Source organism: Micropterus dolomieu, linkage group LG18 (genome assembly GCF_021292245.1).
Source record: "Micropterus dolomieu isolate WLL.071019.BEF.003 ecotype Adirondacks linkage group LG18, ASM2129224v1, whole genome shotgun sequence".
NCBI lineage: Eukaryota > Metazoa > Chordata > Actinopteri > Centrarchiformes > Centrarchidae > Micropterus > Micropterus dolomieu.
In genome coordinates this window covers 27,131,245-27,148,910 of record NC_060167.1, presented here as the reverse complement: position 1 = coordinate 27,148,910, position 17,666 = coordinate 27,131,245, and the positions used below count along the sequence as shown (strand labels likewise).

At 42.5% G+C, this 17,666-nt stretch overlaps 1 protein-coding gene across 6 annotated transcripts in view; it reads right to left on the bottom strand.

The window, feature by feature from the left end:
• Positions 1-17,666, bottom strand: part of plxna1b (plexin A1b) — a 200,039-nt gene that overhangs the window by 69,680 nt on the left and 112,693 nt on the right. For all 6 annotated transcript variants that reach the window (XM_046029350.1, XM_046029354.1, XM_046029353.1 and 3 more), the window contains exon 9: positions 14,385-14,499. In XM_046029350.1, the coding sequence (XP_045885306.1) occupies positions 14,385-14,499 (115 nt within the window). The remainder of the gene's footprint in view (positions 1-14,384; positions 14,500-17,666) is intronic.

Below are 17,666 nucleotides of genomic sequence, written 5' to 3'. Positions count from 1 at the left end.
GTGTGTGTGTGTGTGTGTGTGTGTGTGTGTGTGTGTGTGTGTGTGTGTGTGTGTGTGTGTGTGTGTGTGTGTGTGTGACGGCTAATAAAAAGGTGTGTTTTAATGTGTGTGTATGTGCCTGTGTACGTACCATACCGGCAGGATATAGGATTTGTGCTATAAATGCCTCGGGGAGGTGAGCTGACTCAGTTAACTGTCCGATAGCGATTCAACGGACGGCAAGAGAGATGGCAATTTGAGCTTGTCTCTACACACAAATGCACCAGAGCAGCACTTCTTTTTGCACAGAACAGCAGCTCGCTTCATCATAAGGTTCACTTTTTCTTGCTCTCCTCTAACTGGTAACTGCCATTTATAGTAAAGTTACATGTGTGTGCAGTGGAGATGGTGTGTGAAGGAATGCACGGCACAGATGGTTTCTCCACACCAGGACACGGCAGAAAAACATCTGCTCTATTTTGAGATTCTGATCACTGTCCTTGTGTTCTGACATCTTCATAAACATTTTTTAACACCAGCAGATGTGGATACTGTAGCAGAAAACTGCCTTTGCCAAATTTGACATTCTTTGTTTCCTAGCACACAGTTGATGACGAGTTGGGTAAACAAACATTCACCATTAACTGTAAAATAAGCTCCCACACCCTGATTGGATTGGGATGTAAAAGTGTGTGTATGTTTTTTTTTTTCCAGTATGTGTTTATGATGGCGGACTTCCAAGTCTCCAACTTTGGTTCAAAGGCAAGTAGCCAGAGGGCTTTCCGTACCTCTCCGTGTTTGTTTTCCATTAAAGGTCGCTGTTAGCTTTGCCGCCCAAGGCTACTGCCGCAGTAAAAAGCATATATAATTATGTAGATTATTAAGATGTATTGTATATATTAACTCACCGAAAATTTCCTGCATACAGAATACGAGGAAACTGCTTCACTCTGATTATATTTGCAGTTGATACATACTTCGATGTGTTCTTGAGACACAAAAAAAGCCCAAGCAATCATTCCTAACAATAATATTCTTACAATCATACAATGCTTGACCTATATTTTTTGACACGTTATTGCCGACACCCAGATGCCAGTTTTGATTGAACGTCGCCGTGAGCCTTCTCAAAGGAGAGCAGCTGTCGTTCTAGGTCAAGCCCGTTCTAAAATATTCCTTCCTTCATTTTCAATGCGGTCTGATGTATGATGTACCACACCACCTCGTTCCACACCAAATGGGAAAAAATATAAGAAAAAAAAATTAATAAAACAAGTGTTCACCAGGCGGATGAGATAATCTCTACTCGCAAGTGAGCAAAACACCTTTTAACATCCGCCAACAGCAGATAATGAGACAGGCAAGTGTGCATGTGTGTGTGATTGCAGATGTGTAGAAGGTGAGAGATTAAAATCAAGACATTCTGTAGATGAGGCGGAGGGGCGAGGGGTTGGAGGATGAAGAGAGTGGGATGCTATATAAATAAATAAATGTATTAAAAAGCCAAAAGAGTTCTGACGACTTTGGCATAGCCTGACAAGATATAAATTAATAAAGCTCCAAAAACACTGCGCATACGTAATGAGGCGGGTGTCTGGTCGTTTTTTTTAAAGTCCCCCCATCTCCCTCAACCCCCCTCCATCAAGTCCATCCATAATTAATTAGCCGCCTCTGTGATGTGGGGACTATAGATCAGGGAGGAGAAAAAATAACACACTAAATAATGAAGTAAAGCGATATGGGGAACCCGGGGGAGAGATGAGATGGCATGGATGGCCACAGAGGCGCAAGGGGGGCACACTGGTACAAATAAGAGGGACAGAGAGTGTGTGTGTGTGTGTGTGTGTGTGTGTGTGTGTGTGTGTGTGTGTGTGTGTGTCACAGGGGCCTGACAAAGGGGTATATGAAGAGTGTTGAATGCTCCCCACCGCCTGTCAACATCCCCCCAGGCTTTGTGACAGAGGCCTCACGTTGGAAACCAAAGATCAGTCTGCAGCCTTGAACTAAAGAGTCCCATCTACGCCTTGTTACACCACTATAGATTAATATTGTATTACGATATATTGCATTGGGTGGATCCTTTTATCCAAGGTAACGTGCATGACATGGTGTGTGATACATTCTGGCTGTGTGAAACTCCAGAGGGATTGAAGCCTCTAACCTTTGTAATGACCGTCTTTCAATGAACTAATAAATCATGTTGGGCAATAAACCGATATGATTATCATATAAAATACAATTAAATTGTTTGCTGCAGAATTGCGCTGCAGGAAGAAAAAGTCAAGCTCGTGCGGTCAGGTGGGCTAATTCAGAGCGAAATAATGTGAAAAAGTTCAGATCCTACTGAATATGATGGCATCGTTGACAAAGCAAAACGTTCCCACACATCACCGGTTTGATGTTATTTGTTGGTTGTTTGTGGGTTTCCATAAAATAGACATACATCCATTGTAAAATATTTCAAAGACTGATGGAAATGTGTTTTTTAGAAATGCTTTTACAGTTCAAAACTATGAATTGCTAGTTGTATTTCCGTCTACACTGGTTCTATTTAAAGGTTCAGTGTGTAATATTTCTGAGCCTCTATTGACAGAAATGCAATATAAGATCCATAACTATGTTTTCAGTGGTGTATAAAGACCTTACATAATTAACCATTATGTTTTTATTACCTTAGAATGAGACATTTATATCTACATAACCGCGGGCACCCCCTTTTATGGAGGTCACTGTATTTTGTCGTCATGTTTCTACCGTAGCCATCAACGAACAAACAGCGCTACAGAGCGCATTTCCTCATCACAGCATTCTTCTTCTGCTTGTGTAATTCCGGTAATGTAGACGGCCGTCACTACATTGAATACGTACAAAGTAATAATAATAGTAATATACAGTCTCCGAGTAGTCTTCTGGTTTATTAGAAGTTAGAAGAGAAGTGACATTTGGAGAAATGAAGGAGCACACGTGTTATTTAGCACGAGAGCCGACAGCCAGACGGAGTCGGGACAGACAGCTGACAGCAAAATCACGGATTTTGTGGATTTTCCCTGATGTAAGGCTATAACGTTAATGTGGGACAGATGTTTCACAGCGGTGCTTAAGTTGTCTGTTTTCTGCGGGACATGAAAACTGTTGTTTGATAGCTTTAGCTAGAAGCTGGCCATAATCACAGAGAGCCGTAACATGTTTCCCCTGTAAGTCAGTGTTGTGAAATATGTATTAATTTCATGGCGCCTACTTATTCTCCAGCCTGTGGTTTGGTTTTGCCGGTTACTTAGCCAGACAATCAGCTCAGATCAGTAACGTTAATTGGCAATAAAACCATAACATTAGCTTAGAGCATGGAAGCATCAGCCAGCTAAACTTTTACTCTCCAGAGCTGTGCTTTGGCTTGTGGTGTTAGTTGGATTAATTTCATGTAGTTACTCTCTCTCTCTCCAGCGCTATGTTTTTAGCTTTGTACGTCAAGTTCGTAAGAATCAGCTGATCGCTACCCATTGTGTCCCTGAGCAAGACACTTAACCCCTAGTTGCTCCAGAGGCGTGCGACCTCTGACATGTATAGCAATTGTAAGTCGTTTTGGATAAAAGCGTCAGCTAAATGAATAAATGTATATATAACAAGACCGTGTGCCTATCAAGTGACCAATAATGAATACTTTCCGAATTTGCATTAAAAAATGTTATTGGATATTGCGTCCCACTGTGCACACAAATATGTAATTTGTACTTGAGATGCTAAATGGCCATTAAAAACGTTGCACCATTTTACCACAAGCTGAAATTATGGCTGTCAGTACTACTTTGTGTTTCTGTTGTATTTCAAAAAATTCAAAAAAGACATTTTGGAAATATTTGCAGATTGCTTATTATTAATTAATTAAGCAAAGCAAGAGGAGCCATTCTTACCAGCCAATGCCTTTGTAAACTTCATGTATTATGTGGTTTATAATGGACTGTGGTGCAGAAACAGTGTGGTTTACATTGTCCTGGTATCTGTCAGCGGTCATACTTGATGCACTAGATGTGATAGGGTTTGAGAATTTCTTCACTTACTTTGGTATGTTAGTCCAGATGAGCCAACCCTCCAAAGATGTAAAATAATGTATTATAGGAGTATGAGACATCATGTAGCACTTCATTTCTTCATGTGGCTGTTGTTTATTAATGAAAAAGTAACAATAATATTCAAAAAAATATTTGATTTTACATAATTTCTTAACACATCTATCTAAAGAAACCCAATTTCTTGAATGGCAATCTCTTTTATCTCATAGATGACATCTTTGTCCTGTCACAGGCACCGTAGCTATACTGCGGGGTATAGCTACGGTGCCTGAGACAGACACTAGATGTCACTAGAACTTATACACTGAACCTTTAAGAATCTTTGTTTTTGAGAAAAATACGTACATTGTGATTACATGTCATTAATACATAACATTTTATTGTGATTACATTTTCAATGGTATCTTTAAAGGCAGGCTGCTTCCAATTAATTTCTTAATTAATATAAGCCATATAATATCATGTCATGGCATACATCACAATGTCAAAGCTAGGACCACATATTCCACATTTCCCTGTGTACCAGCTGGCCAGCAGCCATGTGTTTGTTTCAGTGTGTGTGTGTGTACTTCTTCTGGACCTGTACCAGCCACTGGGATAAGAGGAGCGAAACAAACAGCCTACTTGTTAAGTCACTGGTAACATCGATTAGAAGAGTGTATGTAGGCATGTATTTATGCAAAATATCAGTTATAATCAGTAAGACAGTGTACACATGCCACTATATGTCATAAACAGTATACAAGTGTGCAACTATTATTAAAAGTGAATGTCTACGTTAGCTGCAGGGTGAGGCACATGGCATGTAGGTGTGTGTGTGTGTGTGCGCGCGCACGCACGCACGCACGCACGCACGCAAACTGGAGGCGGGCTCATTAGCAGGCAGAAACCAGAAAGATGTTCTGTGACCAACCAGACAGTTACTGCTGGGGAGGGGGAGAGAGAGAAGGTGAGGGGAAGAGAGGGAGACAGTGGAACAACTTAATAAGGCAGCAACATGTAGAACAGAGCGGGAGCGAGGGAAGAAACGGGACTTTGAACCTTGAAAGGGACTATGATATGGTCCGCCCACGTCCGAAGTTTCATAGCAGAGAAGTGATGCACGGAAGGAGAGAAGGAAGGAGGGAGGGAGAGAGAGAGAGAGAGAGAGAGAGAGAGAGAGAGAGAGAGAGAGAGAGAGAGAGAGAGAGAGAGAGAGAGAGAGAGAGAGAGAGAGAGATGAGGAGTGAATGGGAAAAGAGAGTGAGTGCAGTGGAGCAAAGAAAGGAGTCTGAATTAAAGCGAGATGCTGGGGAACGTGTTACATGAATGTTATTCAGCGTGGATTATCAAAGTCTTACAGAGCAGGAGCTTGACGGAATCTACATACACATATATGTTTCTCCTACTGTTTACATACAAGCACAAATACACTGCTTTGTTGTCCCACCCAGACAAATACGCATGTTGATTGAGTATCCTAATCCCTTATCCTTGACTTGACGAGCAAACTGCAAGACCTACACAGTTTATCCCCCGGACATAGACGACACAGTATGCTATAAAACAATAAACAAAAGCAGGAATGTGTGAATGTTGATTCAATGCAGGTCTTATTTTTTTTACTCCTTATGGATTTTTAGAGTAGATGGGAGGGGGAGGGACTTCTGGCACCCTGTTATCATCTCTAACCCAGATATGTCAGCAGCGATCAAACCTTGTGCTTTTCAGCTTCTCAAAGACAAACCTTTATTTCAGCGGTAGATACGCTCTCCTGCCTGATGCCTATGGCTCCTCTCTGCAAGTAATGTTTCAGAACTACGGTTGTGAATTTTGTTATCAAAAAGAAGTGGAAATATAGATAATTGATAATCAAGACTCTACAGTGGAAAGGTTTACTGATAATTATAATAACTAACCTACTTCTGTCTAGATGTGCGTAAACAAAGCTATGATACAAACGTTGGCAGCATAAGATCATGTGTCAAAATGCGCAATAACAGTAAATAAAACTACTGCCTGCCATATTTTTAGGTAACACCACAGATTTCATACATTACAGAAACCATACAGTTATACAGTTCATGGCATTCGCCATTTTCATCTTTTACTCAAGTCAATACCAGCAAATGTCAGAAAATACTTATAAACGTGTGAGTCACAATGAAACTTGAAAGAAAAAAGTATCATATGAGCAACCCAGACACTTAATTCAGAAGTTTGGCAGAGAAAATGCAAGGGAACGACCTGCTTCAGTGTCGTCTGTAGAAGTGCTGTCAGCCACTAGGAGGCAAACAGGCCATTCAGAAGAAAATGAATGAATAAATTACTTTTCTTTCTGGAGCTATGAGGTGCTTTGCATCTTCAAATAATGTTTTGCCTTTATGTGGTGAGAAAAATAAACCCATTTTACAGTTTTTAAAGCATTAAATTCAAACTATATAAAAACTCAGCGCCCCACTGGCACCAGTGTCCATCTCCATGTATCTACCGCTTGTAAGCAGTGGATCACTGACCGCCTTGGGTTTCCATGGGAGTGCACTTGTGTCAGTTAAATAGAGGTTGGGAAAAAAAAAATAAAAATCAGTGCTCAACAAGATGGAGACCCCACCTCCCCTCCCCCGCCACCGCCCTTCTCTATGCCTCTCCATCCCAGCAGGTGGTCGCTGTTTCTCAATCTCAGTCTCATTCTCTGCTCCGCCTGCACTTTTGAGTTTGTTTTTCTTTCAGCTCACTTTGCACTGTTATCCATCTGTCTCCAACTGCCGTCATCTCTTTCTCTCAGTGACTCTGTATTTCTCTCTTCCCTCTCTCCGACACACACACACACACGCGGGTTGATGGTAAAAATGCAATATTCATCTGTGTTAACCATTAGGTGGGCAGACTGTGAGGGCTGCAGAAATGAAGATTTAATACAGCCTGAATAATTAAACCACCGGGACCTGGGACTGACACATAGACGCACACTTGCAGAGACACAAATGCTGAAACACGCTTGTGCATGGCCTGCAAACCCCGTGCATCATGTCATCGTGTTTCTGTTTGTGTGAACCTTTACTTCACATTGGCTCATCATTAAGCTCTCACTGATCTTGTATTCATCGCTGCAGCCAGCATGTTGGCATAGCTGGGGTCATGCTCGCTAAATCAGTGGGCCTTGCCGGGCGGCAGAGGATTACATCAAGGAAAGAATAACCTAGCAGCGATGTTGCACCTAACACTTCGCATTTGCCAGTGCTGAGCTCAAATGACTGCTCCACATTTTCTCAATGTCATGTAAGGATTAACAGTTTTCAACCAATTAGACCAAGAAAGTGTCCTTCGAATCTGCATAATCATTACACTTAAGGCAAGCTGCATTTGCTAAACTCCACCCTCTGCCTTCATATAACTCTGCCGTCCTTGTGTAGTTGTCTACTAAGCATACTTCATAGGCTATGACAGGCTGGCGTCTCTGCAGCGTCTCCCAGTCAGGGCGACCCACCCTCCCTGCATTCTGTCAGTAAGTGAGGGAATTTTAGGGAAAGCTTCTGAAAAAAAGAAGGGAAGAGCTGTACGAGAGGGAAAAGGGAAGATAAGCAGTGGGACGGTCAGGCTAAAAATAGCCACATAGAGAAGGAGAGATGGAACATCTGCATGCATATGTGACAGACCCTGCATGCGTTAGCATGCAGACACATCTGTGTGTGAGTGTATGCAAAGACGGCATCCAGGGACAAGATCCAAATATCTCCAGCTTCTTTTTTTCCCTGCTACAAACAGTATGATCGCGTGGGAAGTACACACACACACACAACGTGACTGAGGGGCTAAATTACATTACTAGTACTCAAAAAACACTTACACTTCCTCTGTTCACTGCATTGTTCTCTCTTAACAAATTAAGAGGGACTTACAAGAGAGTTTGCCAGAACACCTGATACAATCCCACTCTGATTTCCCAGAGGTAGAAATGCAATTATTGACTCTTGGACAAGTGTTGGAGAAGTTTCCTGAGAAAGTCCACCAAAACGGGGGAAGGGTTGGAGGGCTGTCAGGAGCAGTTTGAACAGCTAAAGGAGTCAGCTACCAAACCAAACCAAGGGTTAAGCGCTAGATGATCACGGTCCAAGTGAGATCCATCTGGCAAAGAAGGCATGTGGTTACTTCACCCTGTCGCCTCCACTTCCTCTCCGTGTTCCCTGAATTTCTCCCTCTCCCTCCCCTCCCTTCAAGCATGGAGCGCATTTGGAAAATAAAATGCGTCACTCTGGATATAATCTGCTGCTTGTTACTGCCAGGGTTCTCTATATGCCTCCCTGTCCTTGTCTTTGTTTGTTTCTTTACTTTCCCCCTCCTTCCCTTCCACTCTGTTTACATCTGGTCTCAATTACAGCACCTCTGTCCGTCTTTGGTTTGTCCTCTGCGAAATAAATGAAACACTGGAAGAACATCATTGTTTTGGAGAACTGCAAGGGGGAAAGTACACCCCACCTCCACCCAACATTTATTTGTCCCCTCTTCCAAACATTGTTTTGGATTTTATTAAATATGGCTTAAGCACATCTCCCCTTAATATTAGGCAGAAAATACGTGTGTGGGTGTATGTTTATTTGAGTCCAGCTATATGCGAAATGATGCACTTGGGTAGAGAGAGTAAATGAATGGACTAATAAATACAAAAGAAGAGCAAACAAGGAGCAGCATCTATTTGACAAACAGATTTAAAAAAGGAAGTTGTGTATGGTGACAGATGAGGCATAAGAAGAAAAGATGATGGAAAAGGAAAGGACAGATGGACTCAAGAATGGAGTCTGTGGATCGTGACAGTGGGCAGAAAAATGCGAGAACACTGCTGAAACATGATTTGGGTGACAACACTGTGTGGGAAGAGAAGGGAAGAAAAAATAAAGGATGATGATGAGGGGTTAAGACAGATATTGCTGACAGATAAAGACACCAGGAGGGAGAGAGGGAAGGAGGGGAAAAAAAGGAAAGAATGGATATTATTTAACCACTCGCCCACTCCACCCTCCCCATCACCCCCACGCCCCCTGCAGCCCTGTGCTGCTGGTTGTGCTTTGTCCTGATAAGAACCAGTGACAGTCACACACACTGACGCTAAAGCAGTATAGACAAACACACACACGTATATCCATGCACACAGCGAGGCCCCTCAAGCGGCCTTGGCCTGCAATCTGTGGGATGTCCTTCTCTGGAGTGAGTGAGAGTGTGTGCGCGCGTATGTGTGTGTGTGTGTGTGTGTGTGTGTGTGTGTGTTCTGTTCAGTGTCTGAGTACCAGCCAGGGTAAACACAGTGTGCCAGAATGTCACGGTTCGGGGCCTTCACACCTCCATCACAAATAACCCTTTCAGCCATGGAGAGAGTGTGTGTGTTTGTGTGTGTGTGTGTGTGTAAGGCAGAGAAAGGAAGAGGGTAAGCATGTGTTTCTGTGACTGTTTAAGAATGTGTGGGTAGGCTGTATGCTATATGTGTATGTGCTTGATTAAGGGTGTGAGGGTAAGACAGCTCTTGGGAAAATATATTCATGTGTACTGTTATACTTTGTTCTGAATGCAGCCTATATTGAGCCTCTCTAATTAATGTAGTGTCTAGTGACTATGTGTCATACACTAACATTACTTTGTGTCTTTGCCAGCAGGCAGTAGAACTCGAGTGTGAGTATGTGAGTGTGTACAGCACAACTGCAATGATGCTTTGATACACATGTATTAAAAAGGACTAGTTTAACATTTGATATAGTTTATATAGTTATATATATATATTTATTATGTCTCATGGACTACTGGGCTATTTCATCGTCTATTACACTTGAACACAGTTTTTGGTACAACATGATACAACATGTTAATTAGTGAGATATAAATTTTCTAGTAGGCTTTTTTTTTTTCCTACTTTGGACAGAGCCAGTCTAGCTTTCACCCTCGGTTTCCAGTCTTCATACTAAGCTAAGCTAACTGGCCGCTGGCTCCAGCTACATATGTACCATGCAGATATGAGAAAGGCATAGATCTTGGCAAGAAATTGAATAAGCGTCTTTCCCAAAACATCAAGCTAATGCTTTAAAGGTTTTCATGCACACAAGGAGGAGGAAGAAGGTGGAGGAGAGAGAAAGGAATGAGTAGGAGGGTGACAACGCTTAACCCATCATGCATCCATGCAAAGAGCGGACAGATGTTGGACGAGGAAAGTGTTGCATTTATAAAAGAGTGAAATATTCATCACTAGAGCAACACATTCCACGGCACACAGACATGGAGGACACGGCAAAAATAAATGTAGAAGAGGACACTGATGGGGCAGCTACAGTGACTGATAGACGCCCGGACACATGACGCCAGTGAACACTGTATTATATTTAAAATAAAAGCGCAAGAAAGCATGTTTTGGTTATAATGACTACATCCTGACTGAAAGTGGAGTTTGGACACAAATGCAAACCACTTAACCGCATTTGGAAGAATCACAAAGAATGTTAATATTTGGTATGTGATGGTAAGATTTTCCTCAGTCTGGACTTAGTCCCAAAACAAACAATATCAGCATTGTTTAAACGCTAACAGATAAAACCTGGATGTTGTATATAAAGTTAAAGCTCAAAATGACACAAAAAAGAAGTGGATAAAAGAGAGAAAGAGAGGAAATTGTAAAAGAGTGACAGCCAAAGAGTTCAGAAAAAAAAAAGAAGCGGCAGCAGCGCTGTACCCACAAATCTCAATCAAGTTAACCGCTGCCTTGATTGCTCGAGTGAGACTGAGCCTTGCTTTGCAGCAAAACAAACACGTAAGCATGTCTTAACAATGCCGAGTCCAACCACCCTGAACCTTGCCCGGCTCTCATCAAGGCTTTGGCTCAGAATAGCACTTTCTCTCCTGGGGTGTGGAGGGAGAAAGAAGGAGAGCAGGAGGAGGAAGAAAAAGGAGGGACAAAAGTAAAGAAAGGAATGGCAAATCAAGTTCCTTAAAAAAAAAGGTAAGGAGACAAAGGAGAAGGAAAAAGCTTACTATATGAATAAAGGAATAAAACAGAAAGGAGACATTCTTTCCTTCTTTCACTCTAGCCTTCCTCCCTCTCCATTTTTTTTGTTTGTTTTTATAATAAAGAAACTCTTACTCCTCTGCTGCAATTTTCCGCCCGGTTGCTCCTTAATTCGTGAGTTTGTTTGTTGTGCTATTGGAGGCAATGTTGATTCATGCATATTTGATTTGGAAATGTCACTCATTATATTTATTTCCTCCCTGCTTACTCTGTCTATCCATTTTCTTTCCCTCTCTTTCTTCCCTATCTCAACACAGTCTGTTCACAAAAACAAACAACACCTTTACTCCTTTGGTTGGCTTGTTTAATCCCTTTTTTCTGTTGGATCTTATTTCTTTTAACTTACTATTTTTTTGCCTGGCAATCATAAAAAAGTATTCCATACAATGTAATTTGTCTTTCGCAGCGCTGGTTGTGCGAAAAGGAGAACATAAAAAAAGGAGGAAGAAAAGAAGTCCTCATCTGCAACACGCAGAGCCTCTGAGTTGCCACGGTAACAGAAGATTCGGATACTGTCGGACATAAGAGCGAAACACTTGAAAAGGAAAAAGGTAGTCAGAAATCAAGGCTCGAGAGGAAGAAATGTTTGATGTTCGACCGTCAAATGTTTGTTATATTCAGAATGAGAACGCTGATGTTTATTGAGCTGCAACTATTCCTTTTTAAGGTTTTAGGATTGATGTCGGCCTAGTGAAGAAATGTAAGAATAACCGTGAAGCAGGGGAAGAGAGAGGGTTGATCATATTGGTAAAAAAAATAATTCAGCTGTCAACCTTGGCCCACACGTTGTAAGGTCAGCTGGTCCTATATTCCCTCCTTGCTCTACTGCCTAGTTGGTACAACACCACTCAGACCATGCAGTCAGACGTGAGGAGCAGCCACTTCTCAGCCCCGTGGGGAAAACTTCTATCTGGCCTGTGATCACTGCTGAAGATGAGTCTTATTTAATCCTGTCTACTGAGTGAAATGTCTGCTACCAAGAGAGCCAACTTCACTGTTATGTTAAACACTGCTATTTGTATTCAGAATTAAGCTAGAGCACGGCAAAAAGGATCATTTGAGCTCTAAATTAAGGGTGTAAGCATATGTCCACACACACACACACACACACACACACACACGCGCGCATCCCTGATGGCATGCCAAGCTATTCCCACTTTACCAGTAGATAAAGAGGCAAAACTATAAGATCCTAGGGATGAGAGGCATATTTCTGTCCTCCTTCTCTTTTCTTTAACTATACAGGATTTACATACAGAGCAAGCAAGGTGAGGAAAAAGATAGATGAGAAAAAGATGGGGTGAATGAGCATCAAAGTGGTGAGGAATGGGGTAGAGAGAGAGAGACGGGCCCTGGGGAGGAGAAGGATAAGTCTAGCCTACAGGAAGAGCTGTACTTGTTGGGGCATTGAAAGCGCATCTAATGGATATAGCAGCTTGGAGAAGGATGATGAATGACTGTGTATGTGTGTGTACGTGCGCGCGCGTACATGTCACTGTCAGAATGTTTACACTTTTAGGCAAGACACAAAGTATAGTAGTTGTGTGTCTATGGTGTCTGTGTGTGTGTGTGTGTGTGACACAGTGCAGATGATGGATTCTCTACTGGAGCATGTGGTCGGTGGTTTCTTGGGCAGACGAGGTGACAGGAGAGGTCTCTGTGTCCACATGCCACTGTCAGCCGGTCTGTCTATCCCTTCCTTCTTCCCGCTGCCTCTCTCACTCGTCCCCTCTCTCAGTCTCTTCACCTCCTACTCCATCCATTTTTCTCATTTCCCTTTGTCATGCTGTGTCTCTTTGTTCTAGCTCATCCTGGTTTGAACCAACCTCATAACATACTGCACCAAAAATATATTTTTTTTGAATGAATAGAGCACTATGTTGCAGGATATTTCTAAATATTTTACATCTACATGCTTTAAAAACCGTTATGAATCAGCACGTGGACAGATGTAGACCTTAGACTAATACATGTTACACCTAACTAATTCATGTCCGGTACTCAAGTGTCATCCTCTCCTGTCGTTCACTGTTATTACTACGCATTTTATATGTTTACTTGCACATCCTGCTTTCCTTCATTTTTTCCTTCGTCACTGCAGGCCTTTCCTGTTTATCCATCCGTTGCCCCTCTGGCCTCTCTCAGCTCGGAGTGTGCTAGCCAGCGCTCTCCCCATGTCTTGCAGATGGGCGCACTAATCCGCTAACATTAGCTCCGTGAGGCGTGAAGGCTGGCCTGTGTGTTGTTTTGGATGGGCATAGAGGCTGTGGTTTTTTGCATGCAAGTGTTTTGGATTCTACACAGCTCCGGTTGAGAGAAGAGATAAAGAGGAAAGTAATTGGATAAAGGTTGACCAATTAATAAAGGCCGGTGAGTCAGGCCGGCCAACAAGGGGGGGCTTTAATCTGCACAGAGATAACAGGGAGAGTCAGGCCACAAACATAAGGAGATAGGGAATTGTGTGTATGTGTGTGTTTTTGCGCATTTGTGTGTGAGGTATCAATCAGATAAAGAACAGGCATGACTGTCAGTCACTTGGGAGTGCAGTGGATTTACATCCGTAAGTCCATTGAGAAGATATGCATTTCAATGCATTTTCTGTGCCTGTTAATACATGGGAGACTGTGTTTGGTGTGTATGAGAGAGTGAAATGAAAAAGAAAAGCACTGTGAAAACACAGCATGGCTGTGTGTCCATCACTAATATCATCATACACACTCCAGCAGTTGACAAACACTTGTTATGCCTAGCATGTCGCCCGCTGTAGCCGCTACTCGGCACGATTGATATTAGCTTTTATGCTAATGCAGCATTTGGCTATGTAAGAACAAGGCAGTATTTCCATAGACAGTCATTCATCCCGGCCTGCTTATGGCCTTATGGGCCACGACAGAATTATTGCTGCACAGTACACAAGCTGTTGTCACTGTGCCAAGAGCCACTATTATACACACAGACAGCAGACACACACAGCAGGGTGATGTGAGGAAACCCTGAGGCGAAGGTAAAGGTGTGTGTGTAGCTAAATACAATTTGTGCCTATGTTGTTATAATTTGTGTTTTCATGTGTGAGAAAATTACCAAGCTTACATTGTGTGATCACAGCCACAGTATATATGTGAAAAATAACGGTCATGAGGAACTATGGTAGATTTGCTCAAATCTTTAAATAAAAAAAATTACATTGAGCCAGAAAATATAATCTCCTGAGCTGCTTTTTGGACTCATCCCACCCACATTTATGTAAAGGGGAATACACAGATTATTGCATTAAGCCTATGACAGCAATATGTATGAATCAGCAGTGAGAATCTTACCTCAGAGATGTTGACGCGTCCCTCCTGGAAAGAGCAGTCATTGGCGTTCTGGGTGCACATGTGGCGATATTTGCACCAGTGGCATGGGAAAGATCCGTTTACGCAGGAAAGGCAGCTAAAATAGAGAGAGATGAGAGGAGAACGTTAGGGAGCTATCCATTATTTATCTTACTGCTTCACTGCTTCATTTGACAAAGCGTGACAGCAAAAAACTAGACAGAATGAGGCGGTGTCATAATGTGGAATTTACATATCATAACACAGAAGACTTTGAACCAGTAAAATCTCATTCCTTATGTGTTTAACAAACTGAAACAGGTTAGAAGAGGGCTGCTTTTCATTTCGTTAAATCTCCTCCATGTCATCTCCTCTCGAAGTAAGTGCACTGAAACTTATTACAGCTTTTTGCAGTACAAGCAGGTGTTTACAGTATGAGTATGGGGAGGATTAAAAAGAAGAAGAAAGGGTGAAAGAAGCACTCAAACAGGGCTAAGATGTAAACGTGTGATTTGTTAAGTAATAGCATAGGGGGAAAATAGTACCAACTGTGATATAACAGAGCTATACTAAAATGTAAACACATATCCCATTGTGTTCTTTGTTCTTTAAATCTTTACTCCTAATTGTTTCTCAAACTTCTTTCCTTTCACCGTCTTAAGTCTATTTATCATCCAATGTCAAATTCTTTCTTCTTTTTCTCTCTTTAATTCCTCACCTTGCATACCCCATCTTCCATCCTATCTATCAGCTGTCTTAACCTCTTTCTCCCCATCACTTCCCTCATTTATCACTCGCCACTCGCTTGTAACTGTCCATCGCTTGCTGCTCCTACATGTTCAATGAGCTTCCTCACAATTGGCCTACTCTCTGCATATATTTCCTCTTTTCCCTCTTGCTATACCTCTGCTGTATCATTCTCTCCATCCATTCAGCCCCAAGCCTTTCTTTCTGTCCCTCCGTCTCTGCATCTCTCGCTCTATCCATCCCTTTCATTGGCTGCCGTCTCATTTTAAAAAGCTCTCACCCTGTTCTTTGTCTAAAGCTCTCTTTCATCCGTGGGGCTAAGAGCGCTCCACCATTTTAAATTCGCCTGCTTTAGCTGAGGCGAGGCGCAGATAGACAGGCTGAAAGAGAAAGACGGGAGAAAGAAGAGAGGGAAAGAGAGAGGGAGAGATCAAAAGCAGGTGGATTTCCCTGAGAGAGGTGGAGACGCCAGGTATCGTGGGAGAGAGAGAGGGGTGAAAAGGAGGGTGGGTTGCGGGGCTCTGCGTGGGATTCTCATGGGAGAGGGAGAAAACATTAGGCTGGAAGTTGGGGAATGAGTAGGTGTGTGTGTGTGTGTGTGTGTGTATATATTCACATCTAAGGGGACCGTGGAGGAGAGCCAGACAAGTTCAAGTGCACAGTTTATCAACACAGCTTCATGTTATTGGTCCTTTCTCAGCCCCCGAGAGATCCTACGCTACTTGGTGTCTCATTTACGTGCGCAGCATTATCTAATGCAACCATTATGAGCTTACAAATAAAACTGTTTCATTTTATTACAAAGCTTATTGTAGTTCACTTTCAGAATTTCTTCCGTGTGACTCATTTAGCTGTTATAGTTTGTGTGAGCATATGGTTTATTGGGAATCTAATAAAATACTACAGTCAAGGTAAGCAAGTCTGGATCCATAACAATAAAAGAGCAGGTAGAGGTGCTTAACATACAGGCTGATTTGTATTCAACCACATCTGCCAGGAGTGAATTTGCGCATCTGTCTGAACTGCTATGAGCATACTCCCAACAAGCTCTCAAGTGTGTTTTAACCCTGTGTAAAATGCCAACTGCCCTTCCCCTCATTCGCATGAAAAATTAGGGATTTAACTCTTGAGCTCTGAGATGGAGCCCATATTCGATTCCATCAAAGCCTGACGTGGATTCATTTGGATCAATTAGGGCCGCTCGTTTGTTAGGTGCGCACTGTAAGTAATCGTTTTCAGCCCAGACCCCTCCTTTTGAGCGAGATCAGAGGCTGGAGCTTAATTCAATCCCACTGCCGCTTTAATTGACCGATTTAGCATTGTGCTGAGAGAAGCTGTCCATTTAGAATGAGAGATGTGTGGCAAAGGAAATAACAGGCCGCTTAATACCACACAAGAGCAAATAGGAGATTTGTCAATGTTGCCAGCAAATGGAGGGGAAGCGATTAGGCTACGCTAGTTTAGGTTAGCATACAGTGCATAGACTTAAATGCAGAAAACTCAGGGGGTTTAGCTCAATGTTCTGTCCCAAGTTGGTAAGAAACAGAAGAAGGGCTGTCAATGCTGAACAAAAGAGCAGATGACATTACTGATGCAAGGGCAAACGAACACGTGGGAAGTTAGGCGAGCTCATTGTGTAGCTCGCTGGTGTTTGTAAGCTCGGCAACAATCACTATTTTGAATGTCAAAGAGTCTTTATTCTTTGATGCCCCCCCCCCATTGGATCAGTGCTCATCAAAATACAGTACAACACCAACTTAACACAGCAGGTAACCACAACCAAACAGTGAGCAGTACAATGTATAGTTAGTAGCTCACATCCAAAAAACGGCAACACATCTGTCGTTGAACCATTTCTGTCTCGACTTTTATCTTTTATTCGTGTCAAATCAACCTTGTTTGTGTACCAATGACTTTGAAATAACGAGCAAAATATCAGCAGGTAACCACTGCCAACTTTTTGTGACTTTTATGATTACGCCCTTTGAAATAAAAGATGGTGCCATTATGTCTGCCACCCAAGGCCAGCAGTAGGCCCCGTCTGACAACCCCCTACAGCTCGCTCTTTGGTTCCTTGAAGTAACCCAGGGCCCCCTGTCACGAGCTGCCTTAGGATCTCAAAACCTCTCTTTTAGCCTGGGTGCAAATCCTTTTAAGGAAAAGCCCACCCAAGGCCATTTGGGGACGTTCAATAACTCTTTTTCTCTTGTCCAGGGGTGGGCTCCCCTTTTCAGACCCCCCAGTATCTTAATATTACTCGCCATCGCCCACTCAAAGGCTCTGAGTGGCTGCAGACACGCTCCCCGTATGGCCACGCTCATAATGCTAATTCAATCTGTTCATATTCAGATGCTAATCCAGCTATGCTAGCTTTAGAGCAGTAGTGTTTTTTCAGGGCACAATAGGCTGTGATTCCCTCCTCTCTCCTCTCCTCGGTCAGTTTGGAGTGCTAAATACAATCCGCTCTTCTAGCGAGGTGCGTTTGACACTCCTGCACTTGGCGAAATTAGTTATTTATTGGCTACTATTCATTTCAAA